We start from the raw sequence: 21,523 nt of genomic DNA, 5'->3' as shown, positions 1-21,523 counted from the left end.
TGGGGATAGAAGACATCCTTTTGATTACATCTTACATTGTAACCTAAGACAATCCCTTAACAGTTTATGTCAGCCAGCATTGAGGAGAGGTGAAACATTTCACTTGATATTCTACAGAAGGAAAAATAACATTTTGAAAACTGAGCTCCAGCTACAACTCTGGCAGTCTCAATTTAAAAATCAAACCAAATCAACCAGGTAATAGTTGCATGTTTTACAAGCTGGCTCAGGAATACCAGGAAAATTGATTTTATCACAAAGCGAGCAATACAAGTGCCAGAATTTCAGCTCAGAGAATATCACTGAATTTCTTTGACTGCCGATAAACATAAACTTTTAGTGACTGGTTTGGGTATTGTGAAGCAAAGAAAGCACAAATAGTCCAAAAGGCAGGGAAACATCTCCCTTCCAATCAAATCCCCAGGGATGCCCCTTCTAACCCAAACCCTGCCTTTTATGCTCAGTAAAATTGGTAAAAACAAACAGGAAACTCCCCTTAATTCCATATATCCTTGTGCTTAAGAATGTTCTTTTCTTTGTTTTTATTAATAGATATCAATGAATGCAAAGTGTTCCCTGGCATGTGCATGAATGGTAAATGTAGAAACACAATTGGAAGTTTCAAATGCAGATGTAACAGTGGGTTCACTTTAGATATGGAGGAAAGAAACTGTACAGGTGAGTAAGTCTTGCATTTTCCACAGCTTTCCCGAGAATCATGGAATAGTCCTGGTTGAAAGGAACCTGAAAAGACCAGCTCTTTCAACCAGTTGTGAGGAAAGGGAGCCCAGATGAGATTATCTAGCACCCTGTCCATCTTGGAAACATCCGGTGATGGGGACTCCGCCACATCCCTGGGGCCTTTTAAAGGGACCTGCTCTTGTGGCGTAGCTTGGTGATCTGGAAACTTAATGCCATTCATTTCCTTCATTAATCTTTGGACAGAATGGCCAATTGTCTCAAGTTTCCCTTTCAGAAACTGCTTATTTAATACATGCAACACTTTTCTCTTTTTATAATTGGTGTCTGAGATGCTCAGGTCATGCTATATCAGTACAACCTGAAAAATCAATAAGGATCATGAGCGAAGCCAAGTTTAATGTTCTAACACAGAGATTATCTTAATTTACATTCCTTACTCTCTTGGTCATTGTATTACCAAATGACTTAGAGACTGCAAGTTAATTTTCTTTAAGATTTGATGGCTGAGGACACATAAAGGCACCTCTGCAATTCTGAGACCAGTGCAACATTAACTCAAGAAGATACAGACACGTGCTTTTAATTTAGAAGTTTAGGATTTTGTTCTTTACTGTCTGGAAAATCTGAAGATAAGCTTGGCAGTTCTTTGGCTGTGAGAATTTGGATGCCTGCATTGTGGGTGGCTCTGTGCTGAAAATGAAGGAGGTTTTGTTACAACATACAGGCGTCCGTGAGTGTGTCTGCGTAATAACTATGAAGTGTGGGTGGTAAGGCATGTTCACTGAGGTTGGTCTGGATGCTAATGTTGCCCTAGCTGGTGATTTCCATGTTTTTATAGTGATTGCATTGATGGAAAATGCATTTAACAAATTTTATTTCTAAGCTAACAAGAATAGGTCAGAAAACTCCCTGGAAAAGCTTTTTTTTTCTTTTGTTCCATGGTGATGAAATTATTCCACTGAGCAGCCGTAGAGAAACAGGTTTTTTTTAAGTAGATGACTTTTTTGCTTGTTTTAAATTAGTGAAAAAGTGTTTATAACACCTGTAGGAGCCCAGATGCTCAGTAATGCCCCTGATCTGCCACGTGGGTCTGGCACCTCCACACATCTGTGAGGACTGAACTGTCATCATCCAGCAGAAACCTGTCCATGGGCAGTGACACAAAGTCCTCTCCTGCAGCACTGACCTGTTTCACTGGATCATATCCACATTAAAATTCCTCTTTAGATTTCTGACTCACTACCAGTGTGATTTAAAAAGAGCTCCTCTGTCTTTTTTGCTATAGTTTTCCACAGTAAGTTTCATTCAAACTTAACTAACAAGACAACCAATGAACTGTAAATTTGGTTTTTATAGGAACTAATTCCTAATGGAAAGGGTGTATGTAAGCTTATAATGCTATGACTGGATAAGTATCTTCATAATAATCAAATGATAATCAATGGCACTGTAGTCGTGGAGTCAGTTGATACCTCTGTGTCAATGACATCTTGTAATTTCTTACACTTAATTATTTCCTTAAGAATCTAACCTTAAATTACACTTAATAGAGGCAGACTTGTTGCACGGTTTATTGGGACCTGAGAGCTCTGAAGACACAACCTTACGAATCTTTCATGGACTGTTTCACATAATCAGATTTTTCTATAAGTAATTTGTTTTTGTCTTTGATTTGCATACTGTATATGATTTCTGTAGACTTAATTTATAGTAGCCAAGTGTTCATTTCTGTGAAAAGCAGGATAACCTTAAACCCAGTTTGATTTTTCTACCTCTCCACTGCTATGAAACAGACATTGATGAGTGCAGGATCTCCCCAGACTTGTGTGGAAGTGGTGCTTGTGTCAACACTCCTGGCAGCTTTGAGTGTGAGTGCTTTGCTGGCTACGAAAGTGGATTTATGATGATGAAGAACTGCATGGGTAAGTGTTGCCAGGGTGCCCTGGAGACTCCATTTGCTGTGCAAAGCCTGGCTGTTCTCTGAACTGTACAAACTCTGCCACACTGACACTTCAGATGTGTCATTATTGTGACTTCATGAGCACGAGTCAGACATGCAGTTTATAGGACAGATAACTGAATTAAGTCTGTAGCCTTGCTTGTTCTTTATGCTAATTACTTATACCCTTAAGAGACGCTTATTCTGTACAGTTGTTTTAGAATAGCAGCAACTCTTCACACAATTCATTTAAAAACTGCTGATGGGGTACCCAAATATATGGTAAAGCTAGGAATAGAAATCTGAAGTTTCAAAAGCAGTGTCATTCCCTTTTCATTGATTCTTCTAGGACTCAAGAAATTCTCACAGCATTTTCTGGAAAAAAATTACATCTCTTTAACCTATTTAAAGTTGTAAGAATAGATCTGGAGACACCAAAAGTTACTGGTCACCTTAAAAAATATTGACTTAGACTCCTGTCACCTTTGCTTGTTTTCCTGCAAATTGTGATACTTCTAGACTTTCCTGGGAGTCCAAAAGTGTAAGTGCATCCTCCACCTTGAACATCTTTTGGGCACATTTCTCTCCATCCTCACCAGCAGTGTTAGCTGGTTTTATCAGGTTTGTGAGTCAAATGTTCAGTTTGCCTTTATAAGCTGTGACAAGAGTGTTTTACACCCACACCATGGCATACACAGGGATTGCCAAACTGAGGAGCCATTCAGGTAAAAATTGACACACAAACATCCCCGTAACTGCATCCATAGAGAACAATTTCAGTGCATACATAAACAGGTGTCTGGTTGCATTAAGAATCATTAAAAAAAACAGAAAACAATCATACATTTTCATAAAGGGCAACATCCAAACAGTTGCTGCCTTTGCTTGTGTCTTGTGTCTCACTGAATACCTAATTATAAATAATGAATTTCTGGTTTTCTTGAGAGGAAAAATATCCATCTTTAGAGTTAATAATAATTTACAGCTTTTTGTTTTCCCTGTTGTGCAGCATGAGGAAAGGAGCAACACCATGAAACAATCCTTTTGTTTCGTCACTTGTAGATGCTGGGAATTGCTTTTTTCTTCGTTGCCTCTTAGTAATGATTTTATACTTGCACATCATGGTTTCTTTGCAGATATAGATGAGTGTGAACGCAACCCTCTGCTGTGCAGAGGTGGCACCTGTGTGAACACTGAGGGGAGTTTTCGGTGTGACTGTCCCCTGGGGCATGAGCTGTCACCATCACAGGAGGAATGCTTAGGTGAGTTTCAATAATCTTCAGCTTGGAGAATGGTTATTTCTGCTGTGAAAACGTCCAGTCCCTGGCAAGGGTGGGTCCCAGGAATCTCTTAAACAAATAAATGTTCCTCCTTTACATGAGTATTTTCAAATCAAAATCTGAAATCCTGTAAAATCCTCAGTAATGCTGTTGATTCCAAAGAAGAATGCTTTAGTAGGCCTCTTAGGGGTTATTTAGCAACTCAAAGGACTGTACCACTCATGGGAGCAGCTTTAATCAGTCACAAAAAAGTGTTGTCCCTCGATGAAATGCATCTCTCCTTTTAGCACATAATTCACCAAAATTATGAAAAAAAAAGAAAAAAAAAAAAAAAAAAAAAAAAGGCCAAAAAAGAAGCATATTATCTCTTTGGCTTATTTTCTTGATGGAAAATAGCAGACTTGGTAATTAATGCCCACAGCAGAGGCTGTAACTAATGCTCAGAGATGTGAATCAGGGAAGATCAATCTTTGGACAGTGGTTTAAATGTGCTGTGCAGAACTCCATTCCTTGAACTGGAACATGCCAAGAGCAAGAAAGAAATTGAACGAACCTGAAAGCCACCAACTTGCAGTATTACCTCTCACTCTCCTTGGAATTTGAGCTGTCAGAACTGTTAAATATTCTGACTTGCAACTGATATGAATGATTCTTCCCCAGATGTAAATGAGTGCTCGCTGAGTGACAGTCTCTGCAGAAACGGCAAGTGTGTGAACATGGTTGGGACATACCAGTGCTTCTGTGACTCTGGGTACCAGCCCACTCCTGACAGGCAAGGATGCACAGGCAAGTGTTGTGCACCTGCACGTGTGACTTTGTGCTTCAGCTCCATTGTTCTGTCTGTCCTTGTTTTTATTTAATTTCATACCTTCCTTTTGAAAATAGTCAGGGCTGTCTTCTCATCTGCTATGAGGGCTATCATGAACTATTGTGGACTCAGAAATACAAAGAAGGTGTAAAAAGATGGTTGCTATACTGAACTCTGCAGAACACTTTGTGAGGAATTATTCTTACTGTACTACTCCATTAAAACCAGAGGCTTGAGCTAACAACCAGAAAATACTGCTAGATTTCTTGATCAAGCAAGAAAAGCCCCATGCACTGATGGTTTCTCTTTCACTTTTTCTCCTTATCATATGCATCTCTTAAATCCTTCACTATAATAATACTGAATTATGTAGTTGCCAGCATATCAACCCATTGCAAAGGAGAACAGCAGTACTGAGAGGGTTTTTTATTTGCTTGTTACGGCTCTTTATAAAAAAAATATTAATTTGTTCTACATTTCAAACTTGAAGTTTCTCAAGGTTCCTTTCCCTTTCCCTTCCCTTTCCCTTCCCTTTCCCTTCCCTTTCCCTTCCCTTTCCCTTCCCTTTCCCTTCCCTTTCCCTTCCCTTTCCCTTCCCTTTCCCTTCCCTTTCCCGTCCCTTTCCCTTCCCTTTCCCTTCCCTTTCCCTTCCCTTTCCCTTCCCTTTCCCTTCCCTTTCCCTTCCCTTTCCCTTCCCTTTCCCTTCCCCTTCCCTTCCCCTTCCCTTCCCTTCCCTTTCCCTTCCCTTTCCCTTTCTGTTTTTTTTGTGCTTTTTTCCACACCCCTAGCAACACACAGGAAGCAAATCGACATTTAACATAGCCACTTGCTCCCACAGAGGAACAAGCAGTTGAAAGAGGGAAAAATGAACAAAATGTGAATCAGAGACAGTAGAATGAGAATAAAAATTCAAAATGGAACCACTCATAAACTGTTTCATGTAAAATGTAAAGAGAATATGGTTTATTTCTTATAAAAGTAGACTTACTGCTACCAGTATTGCTTCCCCAGATATTGATGAGTGTATGATAATGAATGGAGGCTGTGACACCCACTGCACTAACTCAGAAGGCAGCTATGAGTGCAGCTGCAGTGATGGCTATGCTCTGATGCCAGATGTCAGGACATGTGCAGGTAGGTTTTTATACCTTAAAAGCTCCAGCATCCTATCTTTCAGCCAGAATCAATGTGGTGTGCTAGCTCATCTGTGCCAGAGTGACAGAATTATCTGTTTGGGGTTTTTTTCCCCCTCAGATATTGATGAATGTGAAAACAATCCAGATATCTGTGATGGTGGGCAGTGTACGAATATCCCAGGGGAATATCGCTGTCTCTGTTACGATGGATTTATGGTTTCTATAGACATGAAGACTTGTGTTGGTGAGTAGCCATGTGCAACAAACTTGGTGCAAGTCTAAAAATCAGGCAGCTTGTGTTTGAAGATGTTCTTTCTGCTGAGTCCTTGAAAGTGGGTATTGAAATTATGTACGTTATAAGAAGAAATAACCTGTATGCCTTGTTGGTAAGTCCTTAAAAATGAACCAGATCACACAGTTAAAAAAATATTCGGGGTGATTTTACTATAATGGAGCACATGTATTGAGAAAGGATTAGTTGAGGGGTCCAGAAAGGGGCACTTCAAAAATTGTTCTTTGGAGGAAAATTGTTATGATCAAAAATATGTTTTAAGGAAATTATTTTAAGTGATTCTTGCAAGAAAAAATTTACTTCATAGTCCCTTAAATAGCATTCAAAAAAATGTGAAAACAACTAATATTTGTTTTAACACAAAATAGTGGTATTTGGACTGCATTTATCCTTACTTGTTTTAGGGAATTTGCAGAGTGGAACAGCTGAAATATATTATGATTAAGAAAAATAAATGCCTCATGTAGTAGATATTTTCACCTGAAATAAAGTGTTCCAAAATGACAATAATGTCCAACTAATAATTAATTCATATTCACCTACAGATGTGAATGAATGTGATTTGAATTCCAACATCTGCATGTTTGGGGAGTGCGAAAACACCAAGGGCTCCTTCATTTGTCACTGTCAAGTCGGGTATTCAGTCAAGAAAGGAACCACAGGGTGCACAGGTAAAGCAGATTTCCAGTGAGTGTGTCACATATATTGGTTGGCTTCCAGGTAAAAAAAATACACAAGTGTTCACACACAAGAGAGAGATTGGTATCTGTATATATTTATATATATATATGAGTGTTTCACATATGCTAGCGCATGCCAGACTTTTAAATGGACTGTTCCTTCACCAGTAGCAATTCTGAAGGCCCCTTACATAACTGATTTTAAAGGTTTTATCAGTACAGGTTGTGTGAACACCCGTGTTACAGAACGTGGCTTGGGGAGGCAGGGCTGCAGTTGTGTTGGAAGTATTTTATCAGTGCTCATTTGTCATATGTACCTGGAGGATGAACTCACCTCTCGACTCAAGCTGCAGGAAATGACCATGAGGTCTAAGGAAAGAACAAGAGGGAAAAAAAGTAAACAAAAAAAGTGAACAACCTGTGCCAACAATTTTTAAAGATCTGTAGTCACTCATAGTCACTCTACAAGTTCCTGTGATAGTTAAGCAGTACTTTGTCTTCTGCAAGGTGGGTTCACTGCTCTCAAGAATCCAGCCTCATCCAGAATTAGTCTTGTGGGAACATTGACAGAATTTCTCCTACAATTTGGTGTTTAGGAATTTGTTCTATAACTACTATAACCCTGCACATACAATTTTTTTCATAACTAGAAGGTGCCTGTGCACCCAAAGACCTCATCCCAGTTTTAGACATAAAAAGATCAGCATATTTCGTATTTCTGGAAAAATATAGTTAATTGCAAGCTGAAAACCACTTGCAGGAAAGCAGACTGTCATGTTTACAAACAAAGAGCAAAAATAAAATGCAGTTTTCACTCCTTTTTAGTAATACAGAATACAAAATAACTTGCTTGAATTATTCTGTGCTTTTAAACATTAGTTTTTTAAAGGACTGCAAACCTTCACAGTGGAAATATGTGAAAGGAACAGAATTTTTAATATTCAGATGTAAATACTGATAGTCTGTTTTGTGCTTGCAGATGTGAATGAGTGTGAAACTGGAGCTCACAACTGTGACATGCATGCCTCATGTGTCAATGTGCCAGGAAGTTTTAAATGCAGTTGCAGAGAAGGTTGGGCTGGAAATGGCATTAAGTGTATTGGTAAGTATATGGAAAATAAAGCTTTTTTCTCTCTCCCCTCCCACCTTTTTCTTTTCTGAAAGCATGTAATGTGACTGTGTGATTAGTCCATTAGAAACAAAGAATTATTCTTTTGTCTGCTGTACCCTGTGGTTAGATGGGTATGAAAGATTCTTATGTTCCACAGGTTTGTATTTTGAAGAAAAAAAATCTCTTTTCTATCTCAGAAACTTGACTGTATAACATTTAATGAATTAACTACATATTTTACAAAGTCGAAATACAACTGCTACTAGAGTGCAAAAAAAAAAAATTGAATGTGTTTTATGATTTACTGTCAGTAAGATATTTCCATAACTTCAGACATTTTTTAGTAGATGTCCTGTAGTATATCTAGTTTATAGAGCCCTGATATAAAGCAGGTTGGATTGGAGGAGTGGGAAACATGTAACTGCTTTTGCTGGGCTGCTAGAGTTGCTTATGTCCCCTTGCCTTCATGCTTTACTTTGGTGAGTGAAAGATTGTAATACTTGCTTTTTTGTTTTCAGAACATTTTGGGATTTATGGAAGAGGAGCATCATTTAACGATTAGGCTTTGTTGATGTAATGTGCTAAAGAAAATCACTGTAGTATGAGATTTCTTGTTTCTTCTTCATTTTTTTTTATTTTTCTTCCTTTTTTATTTTTCTTTTTTTATTATTTTTTGCCCACATTGACATTCAAGTGAATAGCTGGCATCAACTCTCATGCAGTTGCATTGTTTTCACTTTCTTCTACTATTTGAGGAGACTTTGTAAATAAGTGACAGGTTTTTACCTCACTGGTTTCTTTGGTTCCAATTTTATTGTAGCTATTTTTGAATTCAAGCTCTTTAACAGGATATTAACATCCAAGTAACAAGTCAGTTGAATTCCATCTGTTGCTCAGAAATATTTTGCCCAGTCCCACGCGTTTCAATTCAAAGGAAGAAGTATTAAAATGGAGTCACTATAGATTAACCCTGTATCATCTAGCAACAAATTTGTGTCTTTATGGAGACATAAACCATGTTTGCAGTTGTGCTGGTTAGCTTGGCAGTTAATTGCCAGCCAGGTGTACTAATTGCTGTGCTGCTGCCTGCACTTTCTGACCCCGATGTGCAGATCTTGATGAGTGCTCTAATGGGACCCAGCGGTGCAGCGCCAACGCTCAGTGTGTGAACAGCCCGGGCTCCTACCACTGTGCCTGTGCAGAGGGATTCACTGGAGATGGCTTTACCTGCTCTGGTAAGGAGTTTTGTGAAACCTGACTTGTCCCAGGTTGTTCTTCTCCTGTACGGAACCTTTGTGAATTAGACCTAAGCCCAAAGTGCGAGACAATAAAAATGTGAAAGTGTCATTACAGATCAAGATTCTTCCTGTCTGCATAAGAAATGCTGACAAAGGAACCTGATTGTTCTTTTGACTTGTGTGCCAGTTGGACCCACTGGGTCCATTTGTTGGGTGAAGTTCCTGTCTGCTGCTTCTTCCTCCTCCTCATCTTCATGGCATTTATTTTGAACACGAATGTCCTGCTTTAAGCAGCCCCTCTAATCAAGAATACTGAATACCAGCTCTGTTATACTTCCTCTCTCTGTCATCATCTATTTTCCCCTCAGTCTATTAGTAGAACAGGATGTGATCATTAACACAGGACTTCTTAAAAAGAAAAACAAACCTGCAGTTAAAAACCACTGCTGTGATATCTGTGTTTAAATTTGTAGGTGAGTGGTCACTCTTAAGAATGGACACTGTTACTCACACAGTGAGTGACTCAACATAAACTGGCACTTATTATATAAAGTGTAAAGATTTAATATTAAATATTAATTATAATACTATGTCTTGGGCTGCTCTGGTCTTTATCTCCACAGAGTGGAGATGCAACATTTTCTCTGTTGTTGACTTTTCACATCTTGTATTTAGTCAGCATATTTAAAGGTTTGAAGGAATGCATCCTAACGATAGTAAAATACTTAGAAAACTACTGTGAGTGCATTCATAATTGGCTAGCTGGCTAATTATAAATAAAAATTAATTTGCATCTTAGAGAGAAGGTTTTCTGATTAGCAGTGTAAAGTTTTTTATTTGGCAATAAGGACCTTCAAATATGACTTGTTTTTGTATTTCAAGTTTTTGGTTCATGAGCACAAAGTTTTATCCCTATATTGTACTAAGTATGGACTAATAAAAAGAAGGCACATAAAAATTTCTTTGGACAGTCATAAGCATACCTGACAAAATTATGACTTCTTATGATGACTGCAATGATGAATGCCCTCTGTCATTCTCTTTCTTTATAGCTCTTTTGGAGAGTACTACAAGAATTCCTACTGTGCAAGCAGTACTTGTAATGTTCATCATCCTCAAAGACTATTTTCTAAAATGAATATGATAATAATTTTCTGTGTATGATTCACTTAGGAAAATTTGCCTTTTGAATGTTTTTTATGTCAAAATAGCATAGCAATATATACCAGGAGGCAAAGTTTTGTCTTTTTAAGCAAGGTATTTAATTATTTGTCAAGGTTAGTAGTATTGAATCTTAAATCTTGCATAATTATAAAAATATATCATCTGTTAATGAAAAACAAGGAATAAGGAATCGTGGCAAGGTGAAAAGAATAATTTTGGAAATTGTGTTTGGTTTTCTGCATTCTTTCAATTTACTTCAGTGTATGTTTTGTTTTATAACTTCAGTGCTCAACAGCACTATTTCTTTGAACATCAGGATATCTTTATGTGCTTTTGCTAGTGAAACCTGCAGTTTCAGAGCGGTTTTCCTGTCTTCCACAGATGTTGATGAATGTGCAGAGAATGTCAACCTGTGTGAAAATGGGCAGTGCCTGAATGCCCCCGGTGCCTTTCGCTGTGAGTGTGAGATGGGGTTCGCTCCTGCCTCTGACAGCAAGTCCTGCCAAGGTGAGCTGCTGCTCCCTCAGTTTTGTTCTCTGAGTTAGGGTTGGCTGCTCTGAAGCAAAGAACAAGAAACAGAACCTCAAGCTGGAAGCAGAGAAATCACCACATGTTTCACATATAAGAAATTTCTTCAATGTGAATTATGTTGAAGGTTGCTTTCATCTTTTTATGAAGTTTTCCTGGCCTTCATCCATGAATTGCAGAGTAGAGGTTTGCCTCAGCAATTTTGCTTTTTTTTTTTAAATTCCTTTTTTTCACTGTTGGATAGTGTGTAGAAAATCTTGTGTTATCTTTCTGGTCCAGTTCAGCTTCTATTCCCCATTGTGTTCTTATACTTTTTGTTTTTGTTGTTTGATATGACTGTACAGTAGATAAAAACATTTTAGCTGGATCCCCAAAACTTTTAAACTTACTTCAAATTTGATGGTGGAAACCACGTAACATCTTACGAAATTAAAATTCTTGGTGAGATATGAAAAACGAGTTTCAAAATGTAATCTGTAATATTCAGTCCAGAGCATGGCATGTTCTAACATTCAGGTGTACATGTATGAATCAGACTTCAGAATAATTCAGGTGCTTCTGAGGAATTACCTGTGCCACTGTGTAGTCAGATTTGTTAATCATTACCAGCTACTGTCAGTCATCTTTACTGAATTTCTTGGTGCAGCTCAGTTGTATTACAGTGATGCCAATGGTCTCGAAAAAAATCCTCTAATAGGTCCAATCTATTCCAGCCAACCAATGTTCTGAAAAACAAAGTAATTCTAATTTTTGGGTCAGTGTGTTACCAATAGTTGAAAGATTCTGGAGAAATGCTTGATATATTACTGTGATTCCAGCAGAGATCTGAAAGAATTCCATTGATTAAACTGTGCTGTTGGAGAACTAGAATATCTGGGTGCTGAATACTTAAAAGAAGTTATCCTTTCTTTCTTTCATTTTGAAGTTGATATATTAATTTGTCCTATGACAGGGGGAGTCCTTGTCTGATTTCTACAATCAAGGGGCAAAATCCAAAGTCTTGATTTAATTGTGCATTAAAGTGCATTAATTGTAATACAAATCATTAATCCACTTTCCTCAGAAGTCCATTGCGATGTCAGAACATTAGCTTCTCAATGACCCAATTTGGAGGTCATTCCATGGCTGTACTCCAGGGTATTTATAAATTTTAATTCCCAGATTAAATTGGCTCAGGACTTTTGGATGTTAAGCATTTGTTTTCCATAAAAAAAATGTGTCTCTCAAATTGCCCTCAGAAGTTAACCTTTCTCATATGTTCTCAACCTCTGGTTGAGACAATCCGGCCAGGTTGAAAGTAGATATTTTATTGCTGTAATAATTTTAATACCCCTTTTGCACATCTTGTGCAAAATTACTTCATCAGTAGAGCACTGTACTCAGAATTTCAAATTAAAATTTGGCTGTGCTTTGTAAAATGATATTAATGCTTTCCACTTCCCTGTCTCTGCTAAAAATAATTCACTGGTACATGCCAGAATTGCATTTGCCTTTTCCACAGCTGCTTTATTCTGGCAACGTAAAAAGTCTTGCTGTCTGACAGTACATGGAGGGATTTTTTTCCACTCTTATCCTACTTAACTTCAGCTCAGAAGTCTTTTACAGTTTGTGCCTAAAACCATAGCTTTGCAGTCTGTGTTGTCAGTGTTCAACACTTTTCTACACCATAGCTGACAAAATCATCCAATTTTCTGTCAGTGTCTTTCAACTTGATTTCATCTTCAATTTAGATGAGCATGTAGGCATTTTAGCTCATCTGTCTGTAGTTACTACATAATTATTTTAATATGGGCTTGAGAAAATCACAGATAATTCTTACTTCCTGTATTCCTATTTTTCCTGTATTCTTCCTCCAAGGAGATGTGACTGTTGATGCCTACACCCTCTCTTTCTTCGTATTACACTTTCTTTACAAATACAAATTCACAAATAAAAATTCTGTGTAGTATTCTACATGACCTCAGAAATGTTAGTTTTTAAAATATATTGCATGTGTCTCCTTTTGCTTTTAGCAGTATGACACGTAATGATAATAACAGCAATAATAATAACATTAATAATAATATAGTAATGCTTTTTAACTTTCTCTTCTTGATATATTTCTTCAGACACTGATGAATGCTCCTTCCAGAATATTTGTGTGTTTGGCACCTGCAATAATCTCCCAGGAATGTTTCGCTGTATCTGTGATGATGGCTATGAACTAGATAGAACTGGGGGAAACTGCACAGGTAAATCATTGCTTTTCAGAAAAATGTCAGATAAAAGGGTGGCTTCTTACATATGCAGATGGACAAAGTTTATTCTTAGCTCTTTGGTGAATTATTTGTAAAACTTCAGTTTCAACTAAAATTCACTTGCATTTGAAATTTTCTTGCTCTGTTGTCTTAGAAAGTAAAATTGTTGTTTTTCCAGTGCGCAGATTTATGCATGTAGCTTCCCTATTTTAGATATCGATGAATGTGCCGATCCCATTAATTGTGTTAATGGTCTTTGTGTAAACACTCCTGGAAGATACGAGTGCAATTGTCCTCCAGACTTCCAGCTTAATCCTACTGGAGTGGGTTGTGTGGGTAAGTAAAAGCTTCCTGAAGTATCACTTTAGAAGTCACTGCTTTTATGGAAATAAGGATAGAAATAATAGTTCCACAATGCTGCATCTCCTTTTATATAGTTTTTAGTGTTGTCTCTCTCGACATCAGTAGCTATTAATGTTCTTGAAGTGCCAATGACTTTGAGAGCACAATTTTACTGAATTCCTCCTCCTAGGTAAGGAATTACCTGCTGTTCTTTCCCTGGATCATTGTGTGCAGCTGTAATCACGTGTGCTTTTTACATAGATAACCGTGTGGGCAGTTGCTACCTGAAGTATGGACCGAGAGGGGATGGGGGCCTGTCCTGCAACACTGAGATTGGGGTTGGAGTCAGTCGTTCCTCATGCTGCTGCTCGTTGGGAAAGGCCTGGGGGAACCCCTGTGAGACCTGTCCCCCTGTAAACAGCAGTAAGGAAATGTTCTCGTGTTCTCGTGGTGCTGTCTTACTTTGGAAGGGATGGAAAAAGTATTTATAGTCTTTTACTGTATTGTTGTACATCTGTCATGCAGGACAATTTCCCTGCCACTGTCGGAGGGACAGAGGTGCAGAGGTGTGGAGCTGAGCATCACAGGCCTGACCTTTAGTCTTCTGTGACAGACTTGGTTCTCACAGTAGTAAATCAGTGCTAACTTTAGAAGGCACTTGCCACTGCACCAGGTGATACCTTAGGTAGTTTTGGGTGCTTCATTTTGCTCTTACTGTTCTCCCATTAAAAAAAAAAAAAAAAAATTAAGAAATTTTCAGATGAGAATGGAATAGAGTGCATACATCTGCTGGGCATTTTTGCTCAGCAGCTCCAGGCTGGTAGGGAAATAAATTAATTATGCTTAGAACTCAAATCATGGCTTTAATTTGGAGAGCTTCATTATTCTCCAAAGAAGAGCACTGATAACTGTTGTGTATTTGTGTCTAAGTCACTCCTGTGTACTTTCAGAACTGTTACCTAATGACAGTTACCAGCTTTGTAGAGCTTTGAAGTTCTTTAATGAATAATGCAACACAAATGTCAAGTGTGTTGTTCTTTACAGCCTCATAATAGTGGGAATTCCAAGTTTAACATCTTTATCAGTGGCATACTGACATATTAAAGAACTAATCAAAATAGAAAATATAGGCCTCTGTAAGGACACAGTATGGAAAAATCAATATTGTTCCTGCCTTCAGAGTATCTGAGATGATGGTAATAAAAGAAAGCAGAACTCCTGATCTTACATTGTTTTTCTGTTAATCTAATGCACTTAATTTATTTAGTGTGAATAGTCAAAAAAGTAGAGGCCAAATGACTGTAGGGAAGAACACTTATTTAAAACACCAGTGACATTTTATGATTCTGTTGTCATAATTTTATTTTTATGAGACTGATAGGATGTCTCTTGTTAACTTTACTTTAGCTGAATACAACACTCTCTGTCCAGGAGGAGAAGGATTCAGACCAAATCCCATCACTATTATTTTAGAAGGTGAGTTTCTCATAAATGACTGTGATGGCTGGTAATGATAATAATAATAAAAGGGTCATCTTTGAAGAGGAACTGCATTTCTCGGAAATCATTATAGTTAGTGCAAAGCAAAAACCACTATTAATGTGAATTGGAAAACAACGTGAAAAGGCACACAGCAAAAGAATATTGAAGAAGTCCAGCACCCTTTCAGTAGGAAAACAATCTCGTACATACCTTTTGTGTGCTTCCTTACTTATACTGGATTTCAAAATTATAAGCCATTTATGAAAATTATAGCTCATCAGCAGAAGATGCAAGTGTCAGGAATTATTCATCAGATAAAGCAGCTCTGTTTCCAATAAATGGCCAGAGATGAGGAATTAGATGCCAAATTCCTGTAAACAGGAATGGAACATGGGCTTAACAAGCTGAAACTGCTCCTTAGGGGGTGTTTGAATGGAAGAGAATGAGCATCTTATCCACGCATTCCTGGAGAGCAATTTAGAAGCAAAAAAACCTCAAAAAAGCACACATGACAGTTCAAAGCTACTAGCTGGCAAAATTTCAGGGTAGTACTTAAATTCTCTTCTTTGTTTTCATTCTGGAATGAAAATATGGTGACTTGTTTTTTTCGTTTCCTTTCCTCTGTTTTCAGACATTGATGAATGTCAGGAGCTGCCAGGTCTCTGCCAAGGTGGAAATTGCATCAATACTTTTGGCAGCTTCCAGTGTGAATGCCCAAAAGGCTACTACCTCAGTGAAGAGACAAGAATCTGTGAAGGTTGAGTCCCTTGAAGCCTCCTTTCCTGTTACAGTGCAGTTATTATGAAAACCATTAATTCTTAGCCTTAAATCCATAAGTGGGCACCCCACCCTTACCTAGAGTTTTCCCTGAAATCATTATCTCTGGCACCAGTGATATGATTAGCACAAAGCTTGAAAGGCAACACTGGGATATAATAATGTTTTTCTACATGTTAGACCTCAGCTGTGTGTATTCAGTTAACTAAGGGATTATTAATAATTTCTGTCTTCAACACCTTGTATCCCCTGCAAGTTTTACTATGCTCCCTGCATGTTGAGTGTGAGAGTAGCAGCTGAATTTAGTCAGTGTTTGAAGTAAAGTTCATATTGGTTTTCCTTTTGTGTTTGAGATTTTTCACAACTGTTAGAATCAAAATTGTAAATTGACCCAAAAACTAAAAAGTGACTAACCCTGCCATGAGAAGAAGGTGTGAATATCTTCTGTGAAGTTGAATTGCTCCTATTTCAGTGGCAAGTTCAAGAACTTCGAGATTTTTTGGTGTGTATTGTCTTGCAGTTAAAAGAACTAAGGCTAGACTTAGAAGTTAAAATCAGAGCTGTATTTTCCAAGCTAGTCTTTAAATGAAGTATTTTGGTACCTTAGTGTGGTTTATTATGGTTGTATTTCTCTGAAACATTTGCTTGGACGTGGACCTCTTCTCCCTCGTTAATTGTAATGGTTTTTTCTTGGTCTCTAGATATTGATGAGTGTGTTGCACACCCTGGTGTCTGTGGTCCTGGCACCTGCTACAACACCTTGGGGAACTACACCTGCATTTGCCCACCTGAATATATGCAGGTGAACGGAGGACACAACTGCATGGGTATGCAAAATTTCATCTTTGCTACAATTGCATGAATATCAGACTGTCTGAGGGCCAGACCCTGTGCTTTGTATTTATTTTGACTATTTTTAGCTCCCAGTTGTGTCATGTTGTCAGGAAAGAGAGCCCAATGATTGGCATGCAGCATTCAAGGGCTCTTACTCCCTAACAGGGCTCACTGTTCACTGGTTTATTTTCACTGGTCCTTTCCAAACGGTGGGGCTTACCATGCAAATGGCTCTCATGAGTATCTATACTGTGTTTATGATTTTTTAGGAGTTTGCCTTTTCCCCCCATGCGTCTTTAAAGGAAAACAGAAAATATGTCACATAAGTCTGAAACAAAGACTGTCATCAATCCTTAAATTATTTTTAAATGCCTGTGTTTATGTTGCATTCAGAAAACAGAGTTAATTAATCATTGTCTGGGTTGGTAGGGGGTTGGTATTTACATAATATCATAATTATCATAATGTTGGTAGTGTTGGTTACTTCATAAGTGGTTCTTTTCTCACATCCAGACATGAGGAAAAGCTTTTGCTACAGAAGCTATAATGGAACCTCCTGTGAGAATGAACTGCCCTTCAATGTGACCAAAAGGATGTGCTGCTGCACATACAATATTGGGAAAGCCTGGAACAAACCTTGTGAGCTGTGTCCAACTCCAGGAATGGGTAAAGCCTTCTGTGGTCCCATTTTGTTACTTCCTTTCCTAATCTGCTGCTTTGACTAGTAACTAAAGTTAACATTTCATCCCGAAAGAAGTTTGAGCAATAGTACTGGTGTTGAAGATGCTGGCTGACCAGAGATACCCTCCTGTGTAGTCTGTCTTTCAGGATAATTAATTTAGGAGAGTGTAATTCAGTTCTTGGTAGTTGGAGACACATTTATCCTGATAGTCCTAGTCTGTCAGAACATCAAGACTGGGTTTCATTACTGACTGTAGGAAGCCTTTCTAGATTTTTCAGCTCTGTCTCACATCTGAGCATGGTCTGCATGTGAAAGCGTGGTTGCTTTCACATTACCTCTATTGAAGGTGACTGAACTTGCAAAAGCCCAGTAAGGAGGGCATTGCAATGGGAAGTAAAAAATTCTCTTCTGTAAATGGAGGTGAAAATAATAAAGGACAGTTCATTTTCAGTCAGTCTTTATGGAATTAATTTCCTGGAATAAAATACCCTTGAAAGCTCAAACCAGAAAAATCATTGGTGAAAGAATCACCAACTTGGAAGGAAACCTGATATTCATTGAAAGATTCTGTACATTTGAAAAAAAGAGCAAAGATGCCTAGATAAAACTAAAAAACTCAGGTGTTTTGTACAAACACAATTTATTATTTAATTCACTTGCCCCAAGTTTACTGGTTTAGTGTCACTAAAACTATGCCTCTGGTGCTGCGATTTTAAAATCATTTGTGATTGCATTACATCCATTCCAAGTAGTTTATCCTGGTGACACGAAGTAAACAACAGGAAATATAAGAAATATTTTTACCTCACAGTAAAGAGGAGGAAAATGGGACCGAAAGGAATAGAAACCAGCCTGCTCCTTCTCATTCTCCTTCTCAAATGGGAGGATGAAGGAATGCTCCTAGCAGTCGGAAATGGGAGATAGAACAATGTTGAGAGAGGAAATACATGTTTGCTACCACAGAGAGCTCATGAAATTCTTTCTCATAGTAATTTACCTAAATGTCATAAAATTGTCATCATGGTGACAACATGATGAGAAAAATACAGCAAACTGCTCGCAGGGATTCATGTAATTAATGTTCTTGTCTAGAAGAAATAATTAATTTTTTAAATTGGTGGCACTGACATTCTCAAAAACTTCTGCAACTTTTAGAGATTTGTTAAAACCAAAACTGCTTGGTATTGTCCAAGCAGTTATTGGGTTTAAATATATCCTGAAATATCTCAGTCTTGCCTTGTTAGCTCTTCTAAACGACTTCACTGTGTTTGCAGGCATGCTTAGACCTTTTTCACCACGAAAAGGGATTGTGTGAGGGATCAAACACAACTTCTAAGTGTAAATGGTTGAACAGCTGCACTTACGTTCTGTTATCAGTTGTTTTGCAATCTGGGTGGGGACTACACATCACAGACAGGGCTTGGGAGACACTGACCTTAACCACACCACCAGACTGAGCCCAGAAGCTCATTAAGAGCATTGTTCTGCTCTGATGAGGATTGTAAGTGAACTTCACAGGCCAATACATTTGCATTTTTTTTTTCCTTGGTGACCAGAGCTCTTTCTTCCTTCTATATTTATGCTTTGCAATCAGTCTCTGTTTGATGACTTTAAGTAGTAAAGACTGTTTTGTTTGGATTTACAAGTTGTACAGGTCATAACCGTTAGCATACAGACTTTAAACAGAAATAATAGTTTTTCTTTGTTTGTTTTTTTGCCCAAAGAAATGTAGAAAGCTGCTTCACTGCTAAGAGGTAACCAAGAATTTACAGAACTCTTTCATGGTTTGATAATTCCAGGAGTGGCTGATTTCCATTTTTTTTTCCTGTTATGTGACAGACCTTTTTGTTCTAAAAAATAGTAGTGATAAAAAATAGTGATAAGTAATTGGGGTTTTGAAATATTTTTAAAGTCACTCAGGCAAAGCCAAGCTTCCAGAAGGCAAATCTCTGGCATGTTTTTGTGTGGATATTTTGGCACTGTGTATAAATGCATTATCATACAATCCTTACCTAATTAATATGCTCTTCTTCTGCACAGTAAAAACTGGGGAAAAAAAAGAAGAGTGAAAAACTGAATTCAGTGAAATGCATGAAACATGGAGGTAGCATAACATAGAATGAAAGAAGGCCTTCAGTCCTTGGAGGCTTTCTTCATCCTCCCAGACCTGATGTGTTTTATCATGGGAGTAGGTGATCACTGCCCACTAGGACTGGGTAGTGAGCACCAGGCTCTGTTTTTGTTTGATATATTTACTGGCAGGTTTACTGACAGCAGTAAATGGCATAAATGTCCTTGCAGAAAAGAACTAGTTGCTAACTCTCGAATTTTACTTAGTAATATATAAAATATATTAGCATAATAAATTATTCTACTAACATATATTAAAGATAGATCTATGAAAGAGCAGAAGATTGCTGGATGGTAAAGCACTGTGGCAGGCACTTCTGTGTGCAAGAATAATCTGGGTGAGCATTAAGCAGCCATTAAACAGTAGGACAGAAGAAAGGAGATAATGCTGATGTTCAGACATCCTCCTTGGCTTAGAGAAATTACTAAGAATGTCTAAATGTGGGAAAAATATTTTGCCAAATACCATTCTGAGCAATGATCAGCTAATTTTGCTAAAAATAAGGATGTTTGGTGTGAAGGAAGCATTCAATTTGTAATGGTCATTACACTTTACAGAATCATAAGTTGCTGAGGAGCTGCCATTAAAATGTAGATGATCAAGAAACTCAAACCACAGCCATTAAAGACATAAACTACCATTGCTCTACATTAAAGATCATTAGTTGCAGGAATACAGAAGGGTCTCCTTGTTTTTCTCTTTTTGGTGCTAGAATGATTTGTCAGGATTTCGGGTTTAGAGACTCACCAAAGACAGGCTCCATACTCTGCCTCCTGTTGGATAAAGAGGTGTCCTGTAGGTCCTCAGCAGCACCAGCACTGGGCCAAGCACTCATGGACATCTCCGGATATTCAGCTTCCAGAAACCCTCTGAATTTTATGTCAACCTAATGTTTTTGTAAATTTCACTCACTTTTTTGAAGCGTATTTTACCGTGGCCTAATGCCCTGAATGTACCAATACCTGCCACACACCTCGAAATGCTTCCTAGGCAGTAGTTTGGAAACTGAATATTGAAAAATACCTTTTTCTGGATAATTTGAGTGTTGTTACGATCTCAGAAGGTGGTGAATAGCAGCTGCATGGTTATTGTTTGCAAACTGTTCATTCAAACTGGTTCTTCACACTGGAATTACTTCTTTCCCCTCAATCAGGTACAAATTCCTCCGGTAGTATAGTACAATTTTGACAGTTTATAATTGTAGTCCCTTCATTTTTTTATATTTTTACCTAGAAAAAAAATCATTACTGTAAATGTGTAATAACTTCTTGTCTGGAGAGCACTGTTCTGCCACTAACATCTCATCTGCAAAAATTAATAGAATCCATGCAAGAAATTTTTCTCTGTATGTTGCAAACCCACTCAATTTCAAACACCTTGCCTAGAAAACCATGACCTGATTTATTTTATGCCTCACACCAAGCATTTCCCATTATCTAGGTGAAAAAAGAGGATATAGAAGGAACAAATTAAAAAATGTGGCGTTTTTAGAGCATCTCTTTTTAAAGCAGTGTCCATTCTGCTCAGTAGTTCAGTGGAGCTAATCTGCAGTAATCTCCACAGAAAATAACATAGATAGTAATGTCAGAGAAGCTTAGGTACTGATAAATTATATTTATTTCTCATATTTGAAAATGCTGCTGTAGATTCTCCCTACAGATGCCTAGAAAACAGGAATAAAACTTAAGGGGTTATATTAAAAAAACCAAACCAAAACCTAACTGAACGGCTGCTGTCTCGAGTCAGACATTTACTCATATGGCAAAGTCTGCAAAGATTTGAGGAAAGTATGAATTACCATTTGACTTTGCATTAGTTTACTGGCAGTCTGAATTTTCAATACAAATTGTAGAAAAGGCAGTTGGTCTCCTGAATGGATTTGGCTTAAAACAACTCTTGAGTAGGTGAGAAGACTGCAAGTAATTCTTGGGAGATTTATACATTCCCTGAAAATACATTGTTCTCTGCTCTAGTTGAGTTCAAGAACCTATGTGGGAATATTCCTGGCTTCACTTTTGACATCCATACTGGAAAAGCTGTTGGTAAGTTTCACCAGTCTTATTTTAACCAAAAATTGTTTTGCATGTCTTTGTGTCTGCATAATGTTAACCAGGATAAACATTTTGTATACTAAAGATGTTAAATTTCATTTTGGAGTTA

At 37.8% G+C, this 21,523-nt stretch overlaps 1 protein-coding gene across 3 annotated transcripts in view; it reads left to right on the top strand.

The window, feature by feature from the left end:
- Nucleotides 1-21,523, top strand: part of FBN2 (fibrillin 2) — a 118,070-nt gene that overhangs the window by 71,214 nt on the left and 25,333 nt on the right. For all 3 annotated transcript variants that reach the window (XM_042033625.1, XM_042033624.1, XM_042033623.1), the window contains 18 exons: nt 553-678; nt 2,496-2,624; nt 3,778-3,903; nt 4,582-4,707; nt 5,741-5,863; nt 5,984-6,109; nt 6,703-6,828; nt 7,817-7,939; nt 9,061-9,183; nt 10,732-10,857; nt 12,987-13,109; nt 13,329-13,451; nt 13,719-13,880; nt 14,865-14,933; nt 15,571-15,696; nt 16,418-16,543; nt 17,064-17,216; nt 21,337-21,405. In XM_042033625.1, coding sequence (XP_041889559.1) covers nt 553-678; nt 2,496-2,624; nt 3,778-3,903; nt 4,582-4,707; nt 5,741-5,863; nt 5,984-6,109; nt 6,703-6,828; nt 7,817-7,939; nt 9,061-9,183; nt 10,732-10,857; nt 12,987-13,109; nt 13,329-13,451; nt 13,719-13,880; nt 14,865-14,933; nt 15,571-15,696; nt 16,418-16,543; nt 17,064-17,216; nt 21,337-21,405 — 2,205 coding nt within the window. The remainder of the gene's footprint in view (nt 1-552; nt 679-2,495; nt 2,625-3,777; nt 3,904-4,581; nt 4,708-5,740; nt 5,864-5,983; nt 6,110-6,702; nt 6,829-7,816; nt 7,940-9,060; nt 9,184-10,731; nt 10,858-12,986; nt 13,110-13,328; nt 13,452-13,718; nt 13,881-14,864; nt 14,934-15,570; nt 15,697-16,417; nt 16,544-17,063; nt 17,217-21,336; nt 21,406-21,523) is intronic.

Source organism: Corvus kubaryi, unplaced genomic scaffold (genome assembly GCF_017639235.1).
Source record: "Corvus kubaryi isolate FWS band 111438036 unplaced genomic scaffold, C.kubaryi_AGA036_p1.0 37357, whole genome shotgun sequence".
NCBI lineage: Eukaryota > Metazoa > Chordata > Aves > Passeriformes > Corvidae > Corvus > Corvus kubaryi.
This window is presented reverse-complemented; position numbering and strand designations above follow the sequence as displayed.